The sequence below is a fragment of the Phytophthora infestans genome, genomic scaffold (assembly GCF_000142945.1).
Source record: "Phytophthora infestans T30-4 supercont1.11 genomic scaffold, whole genome shotgun sequence".
NCBI lineage: Eukaryota > Oomycota > Peronosporomycetes > Peronosporales > Peronosporaceae > Phytophthora > Phytophthora infestans.
The window spans coordinates 1987482-1995350 of record NW_003303748.1 but is presented as its reverse complement, the minus strand read 5'-3'; the positions used below and the strand labels follow the sequence as shown (position 1 = coordinate 1995350).

Genomic DNA, 7869 nt, shown 5'->3' with positions numbered 1-7869 from the left:
CCACGGTCACTTCCGTGATTTCGATGCGCGGCTTGGCGCACAGCTTAGAGTTCTCGCCAGGAGTAGTCGAGGTCGACGGCGTGGTGGAGTTGTTGGAAGTGGTAGGGGGCGAACCGGCGCTGGATCCACTGGCGCTGGTGCTCGAAGCGACCGTGGGGGTAAGGGTGGTGGCCTTCGGCACCTCCGTGAATGTCAAGGAGGGGTCTGCCTCACCGGCAGTCTCAGCGGAGGACGCAACGTCAGTCTTCTGTGAAGCACCGTCATCGTCCTGCTTGGTGCCATCGTTGTTCTGCGAGGCATCAACGCTTGACGGTATCTCGACCTGCATAGGGTCATCATTGTTCTGCGCCGGGTCTTCGCTGTTCTGCGAGGCGTCAACGCTCGACGGCATCTCGACCTGCATGGGGTCGTCGTTGTTCTGCGCCGGATCTTCGCTGTTCTGCGAGGCATCAACGCTGGACGGACCAGAAGCAGGGCCCGAAGGGGACGTCTGGCTGGCATCCGAGCCAGGGTTGGAGTACTGCTGCACCGGGCTGTCGGGGGTAGTTTCCTGGCTGGCACCGACGTCCGAGGCGGTGGTGGAGTCCTGAGTGACCGGAGCATCAGAGCCGCTGGCGAGCGATGACGAGCCGGTAGGCGTGGCGGTCGTGACGTCGGGCATTTCAGGTTCTGGTGTCACCATGGTGCACTTCTCATCGGCGGCAGCGAAGCCATTGTTGCTAGCAAGGAGTGCGAGAGCAGAAGCGAGCAGGACGTGATACAGACGCATGGCTGGTTATGTCTTGGTCTTGCAGTGAACCGAGGAGGTTGTTGCTGTGGAAGGCCAATTGGAAAATGAGAAACAAGCACGTTGATGCATTTCATTCAACGGTACGAACAATCGATGAGGACTTTCGTTATCCTTATATCGTGCAAGAGGCTCATGAACTTCAGCTGGAACGAGGGTGGCAACAACCCTTAGGTTGAGCGTGATCTTGCAGACTTTCAGATCGAGCAACAACCATAAGTTGCCTCTTTCTTCACGGGCATATGTCATTCTTCACATCACGAAAGATTGACATGCATCAGTGTAAGCGTAGCGCGCGTTAAGGACGGTCGGACGACCTGGTGCGCTATTTAATATCAGTGGTACAGTAGCCTACCGGTGTAAATGTCGCCAGCTTTGATGAAATACGGCAGACGGCTGCATCTCTAACATTAGGTTGTCTTGCCCCCACCCCCACCCCACGCACGGTATCCTCTGTTTCAGAGTCTGTAGTCGTGCTGGCACGATAAAAATTGACTCATGTCCTCGACCAATTGTGCCGACAGCGGTAAGGTACAAGTGTGTAGTACTGTTACAGTACATACAGTACTACTGTATGATCATAAAATACAGTGTACCAAACTGCACATCATGTTACACTGTATAGTAGTCTACATGCTCGAAACGTAGGTACATGTTTCCCTGTACGGCTGGTCTCCGTGGTTGCAGCCGGCTGAAAAAAGGAAGTAATTTGCGAACTGATGGCCCCGAACATGCCGGTTGCAAAGTACCGGTACTGTACATGTAACTTGATCGAACAAAACATCTTTTGTGCAAGGCTGCTGAATACATGAAGGTGAAATTTAATGTTAGCTCTTACGTGCATCTTCAGTAACCTAAAACCAAGTGTGAAATTCCACCAAAGGCACTTGGCTATAGTTGAAGAATTTCAACATAAAAGCAAAGAGCCCTTCTGACCGCTTCAAGAAATCCATTAGCCTTCTATAACGTCGTGTTAAATTATTTTAGTTTTCTCCCTAAATTTGTTATCAAATCGGCTCAAAGTGTACATCGAATGGTCACTAGCTACCGGTATGTACTGTATGTACATTTGTAGCAAAAGTCTCCTACTTTACTTATCAGAACCCGTGGTTTTCGGGTGATAGAGAGCGTGGTCATTTGCAGTTTTGCGCGCACATACCGACTCCACTGCGCGCGAACACACCCACGGGCCGCCTCGAGAAGTACAACTTCTACGGCAATTTCGGCTCCTTTCCTGCAAATAAATTCGCTTTCGCCCTTATGAAGACCCGTAGATTAGCGAAAAAACATCTATAATACTTCGTGCATGTACAATGTACATTGTACTGTATATGCAAGAATTGGTGCCGTGGGATTTCCTTTTTATGCTATTAATAAGATTTGCTTGCAATGGGCTGAAAGCCTTGAGAATAATTCCTTCGTGGAGTGAGCATATAACTCGTCCTGACACTGTCAGGCTGACAGGACAGGACTCCTGTAGTGCTACAATCCAGCGAACTACGTGCGAGGTGGAGGTGGTACAGTAGCACCGTATCACCATGGCACGTCGCGAAGACTTCTCAATTTGTGATGCCACCAGTTGTGTCCTGTCTAATTGGAGCTCTAAAGCGAGAGGCCGCTGCAGCAACGGACTTTAAGAAATATCTGTTACGTTTGTCCTTTAAAACATATCAATCTCGTCGACATGTGGTTAGTACTTCTTTGTGGTTTCCAAAGATATTCTCAGTCGTTTGCGGCCAGCCCTGAGTGAGGGTCGTGGTGCATCAGAGCGGGGGAAACTTGAGAATGAGCCAAGAGGCTACACTAGCGACTCTGTTGGCTGCGGCCTCGTCCTCGCTTGTAACAATACAAGTTTCGAAATACACCAGATATTTTCCTAAGTTGGGCGCTACTGTCAATGGAGAAATAAGTATGATAGTAGGATGCATAGGGGGTTATTGTAGTATTATCTTGATGCTAAAGTATATCTATCATATTGCCCAAACAATTATTTATTCGTCGTTACCGGTACCTTCCAGTGGAACCTCCATGTATTAAAGCATACTGTACTATTAATACGTATTACTTTACGGTTGATCACCACACTTTGGCGAGGAGTCATCGAACAAGCAGCTGGAAATGAAGAAGCTGCTCTAGCCACAAACAGCGAAAAACGATTGTCTTCAGACCTTGATGGTGTCTGCATAAACGGCTTCCACACCGGATCGCGCATTGTGAACGTCTTTTCAGCAAAATGTAATCAAAAGTAGGGATTGTACAGAGCCTGACTCTGCTGTAACCCCCTGTTCTCAATTTACTACATTACCTTGTTCGTAGCAGGCTCAAATGACCGGCACGAATTACCCCACGAGCTTAGCTTAGGTACGGTGCTGTGTACTAAATGACACTAGGACATACTTGTAGCCCTTGTATCCTCTAGTCCTTCCATTGAGATCGGTCCACAAAAAACACCACCAACTTGATGAAGAATGGTACATCACGAGGTCTTGGCCAAAGGCACGCCACTCCATCTGGAGTCTGGTTATCTTTCCTGCTGTAATCCTATCGTCAGACGTATAATAGGGGGGGTCACACGGGCGTGTACGGTACAGATATAGTGTAACGACCACCTCCAGTGGGCATAGTTTTCACTCACGGTCCACTCACTTGCATTTACCAGCGAAAGCCAAGTCACTTCAACACACTCACACATCTAGAAACCATGCGTCTGTACAACGTCTGATGGCTCCACCGTGCTCTCTTGCGGCCTGTACTAGCGGCCTTGAGGCTGCAGGCACCACCAAGAATGGCTTCTGCGCCAAGCCGCGTATCCAGATCACGGACGTCGATGTTGGTGCTGCCGTCGAGGCCAACGAGGAGGAGGCCGCCCTCAAGCTTGTGGCTATCGCTGCTATTCCGGGTGGCGGCTCGCGCGTCGCCTTCCAAAGCGGCGACAGTATCATTGTCCGTGAGCTGGACGCCAAAGACAAACTCGTGACCAGCAGCCCCGCCGTCAAGGTGCCGCTCCACGACTTCGCTGACATCCACGCCGACAAGAACGGCTTTGTCATTCTCGGCACGAGAGACGCCGAGGGCGGCGGTATCCTCAACTGTGGTAACCCGAGCAACCTGTGTGGTTCGGCTCCTAGCCCGGCCGTTCCGTGCTATGACATGTATATGATCCGCTATGACGGCACGAAGGAGTCGTGGGCCACGAAGCTGACGTCTTCGAGCGCGTCGCTGCCTCCCTACTCGTCGGGCAAGACTGGCCCTGACGTCTACATGATCTGGTGGTACGCTCACCACGGCCGTATCGCGTTCGACGGCAAGAACTGGGCCGCGTACTTCGGTGCCGCCATCTCCACGTCGGAGGGTGGCTGCATCAACATTCACCAGGGTGACCGCATGAAGGTGGTTGACGCTACCGGTAAGATCACGGCGAACGAGGACTCGTTCGACTGGGGTTGCTCGCACTCGGCTTACGAACGTATCACGTACGACAACCGCACGGACAGCTACGCGACTATCTGTAAGACGGACAGCAACACCGTATCATGCCGCCTAAGGACTGGGGCACAACGATCTACCCGGTTGACCTGGGTGCTGCCAACTTGGGCGACATCGTGCCGGACTCGGACGCTTCCAGCAAGAAATACTGGGCTACGGTTAGCAACGGCAACGGCGACAACGCCAAGGTGCACCTGATTCACTTTGCCATGAACGCGGCTGCCAGCGAGGACATCACTCTGGGCGGCACGGACGCCAACGAACGTGCGCCTCACCTCGCGCAGATCGGCAGCGGCGGCATGCTGGCTGTGTGGGAGGGCAGCTCGTCGGGCGGCGACTTCATGGAGGGCGGTGACCGCACGATGTATGCGCAGGTGCTGGACGCTTCGACGGGTAAGGCCATCAGTGACAAGGTGGTGGTGGACAAGTCCGTGGTGGGCAACCGCTACCAGGCTCTGAAGACGTACGAGGATGGCAGTGTTGCGTACCTGTCGAAGGGTAAGACCGGCACCTCTCTGCAGGTTGTTCGCTTCTTCGGATGCTAAGATGTTGCTGGACGCGGCGCAGAAGTCCGCAGTAAAATTCCTAGATGTGTAGAACTGGTGATCACAGCTTTAGGTGCCCTGAGATTTTGGGTGGTTAGACTTTGCCATGAGCGTACAATAAAAAAAAAAGAGGACATGCATTTTCAGAAATCTTAAGAGTACAGTAGTCGACGACATTACTGTGCCAGTTCATGTGAAATTCGACGTACTATCCATACTTGTTCATGTGATATTCGACTTACTATCCATACATGCACATGTAGTACTGTACAGCGCTTGGGTACTGATGCACTTGTCTCTACTAAAATACTACAATTAATCTAGTACTTGTACATGTTTTATAGTACCGGTCTTCTAGGGACTAGCCGAGTGCCGCCGCTACGCGGCGGGAAAGAATGAATGTCGCTCCTTGTATTTTGCCTCCGTTCCGCTCGCCACGGGCTCGCTTCACTACTCGCACGGTAGGTTGGTAGATTTGGCTCAGGCGGGCCCAAAGGCCCGCAGGGTTGCAGAAGGTGCCGATTTGGGCCGCCTCGCTGCGCTCGGCAGCTTTTAGGCCAATCGGGGCCACCTTCGCTGCGCTCGGCAGCCATTAGAAAAAGTTAAATTATTTTATCCAATGATTTGTCCGGAAAAGCGTGACAGGCACGACAATTTAGTGTGACGGACAGACAGGTTGCTGCAGTAGATGTTTAAGACTAGCGCTCTGGGCGCCCGCTCCGCGGACGCTAGGGCATGGTTGGTTGGTGTAGTGCGGGCTGACCACCTTCGCTGCGCTGCGGTGTGCTTCGCGTTTCTACGTGCAGCAAAGCAACATATAGTACATGTATACTGTGTTCTACTTGTATTACGCTCCAAAACAACACCGCACACAGTATATTTAGTGCTCACATGTTATGATAGATATGACCAGGGTTTAACGTGATCTGCAAGATGAGCACCATCTTACCCGTGAAGTTTTTTTTTGTCTATAATCGCATTTGAGCGCATAGCCCCCAAAATGACACGAATCGGAGGCGCGCGTGGTTGCAAAGCTAATATATGCTGTACGGAAGACGGGTCAGTATCAATGATGCTACGAAATATACGTTGATCGGTGAGGAATCCCAGTGTAGCTAGAGTAAGTACGCCTACTCAAACGTATTTAACCCATCTGCACGTCATCGCCGTGAGGCAGTCGACACATATCACCGATTGCGACGGTCGAATAGAGCAATGTTAATCAGCTCCGCGCGCGAAGTATCTTTTAGGATAGGTAGTATATGCCGATGGTCGCCACAAACATCAATATTATGCTTTGAAATTATTCTGCTGAGCTGTTTGTGATGTAACTGAAGGGTATTTCCACTATCTTCCGCATGCATTTATCTTACTTGCATAGCTGACGTACTTTCTGACTTATTTGTATAGCTTCTGACTGACAGAGTGGCGTAAATCCTTTCCGACTGACATTATACTGGGTCCGATATGTACGACAAAAGGCCTCGTCCACATCGGATGAAGAGGCACCACTGCGTGCACATTCTTTTGACCGGCTGCAGCATACGAAGATATATGGCTGTAGGCAGAGTATCAGATCGTAGTGATGGTTAGACTTGAATTGAACAATAGTTCATGTACATTAGATGGAGTACTTTCGCTGCCTACTTATCAGCTCGGCGTGCTATTTGATGTGTCCGTGCATATCCCGCAATGCCGCCAATGGGTGTATCGTGATAGCCAACACATATGCACTGGGTTACTGCTGCGATCTCGGTACTTTTGTATCGTCGTGCTAGCCTACTGTACCCACGATTATGATGTATCCGTCTATATGATCCAGCACGTCACTATTCGGGCACAGGTCATACCCGCGGTGATACAGGCAAGCTGATCAGGCGTCTGTTAGCAGTATTCAAAGCAATATATACGCGCGCGGCGGGTACACATTATAGCCATCCGTGACTCAACCGAGCTCTTATCTCGGCCATTATGGACAGGGCGCTAAAGTAAAGTACTGCGTACAGACAAATCTCCTTGCGATGGCCGCTTGTATGGTCATCACTGGTTGTGTCCATGTAGACAGCAGCTTATTCATCGCGCATAGTGCTCACTCAATACTGAAGCTTACATTCGTGAGCGCACATTAGTGAAATATAAACTGTGACGGGTTGGTGGTACATATAGCATGGGTTTGCGTGTGCCAAGTGAGCAACGTGTACTTTCCATCTACGGTAACGCGTATGCAGATAGGAGCGGTCAGCTCGCAAGGGTACACAGTAGATACCATGCGCTAATTATTATATGAAACGCGCTACACTCCGTAGATGCGTCAACACAATTGGCAGCACCACAGTTAGTTTACCATATGTGCGGCCCCAAGCCTCGCGCCGCCCGCCAGTATACAAAATACAAAGATAAGCGGGGTAACGGGGGCAATAAGGATATAGTATCCAAATTACTTGCTCTTCTGCTGCTTCTTTTGCTCGATGTAATTGGCGTTTCGGGCGGTCAGCTTGCGAGGGCGGCTGCGCCTCTTTTTCTTCTGGGGGTACCAGTCAGGACCCATCGCCTTCTTGACGTTCACCAGACTTTCCTGGCGGCGCACTTTGGCCGAATCAGGTGGTGGGGGCTTTTCCTCCCAGAGCTCGACTGCTTTTGGGCCGTTCTCGCAGGCAATACAGCGCCGCACGATGTCCCGCCCGCTGATTGTACGGAATGCGTATCCGTACTGCAGCTTCCCGCAGCAGACGCAGCGCGCTCGGGGATCCGTCGTAGACCGCTGCGGGTTCAGCAGACGTGGGTCAATCTTCGCCTCGCAATTTTGCAAACTGTGAGTATGTTAGCAAATTAAATTGTTTTAAGCAATTACTTGCGTCCAAATATTAGCCAATAGCACGGTAATAAAAGGCTGATACTTATTATTTAAGCAACATATTAAATTGCTTTTTTATTTGATATTTTGGTTTTGCTATAATAATACTTTTATCATATATCCAAACAAATACATACTTTACATGCAATAAAAGTGACTAAAAGGCTATGTACCGTGCGCGCATGCATTCATCGGGT

The 7869-nt window shown here is 50.5% G+C and overlaps 1 protein-coding gene across 1 annotated transcript; it reads left to right on the top strand.

The window, feature by feature from the left end:
* Positions 1-3508: 3508 nt before the first annotated feature.
* PITG_07581 (uncharacterized protein) lies at positions 3509-4818 on the top strand (the record flags this gene model as incomplete). Its single annotated transcript, XM_002904518.1, has 2 exons — positions 3509-4253; positions 4301-4818. The coding sequence occupies 2 exons, from the start codon at positions 3509-3511 to the stop codon at positions 4816-4818; spliced, it is 1263 nt and encodes a 420-aa protein (XP_002904564.1).
* Positions 4819-7869: the final 3051 nt, after the last annotated feature.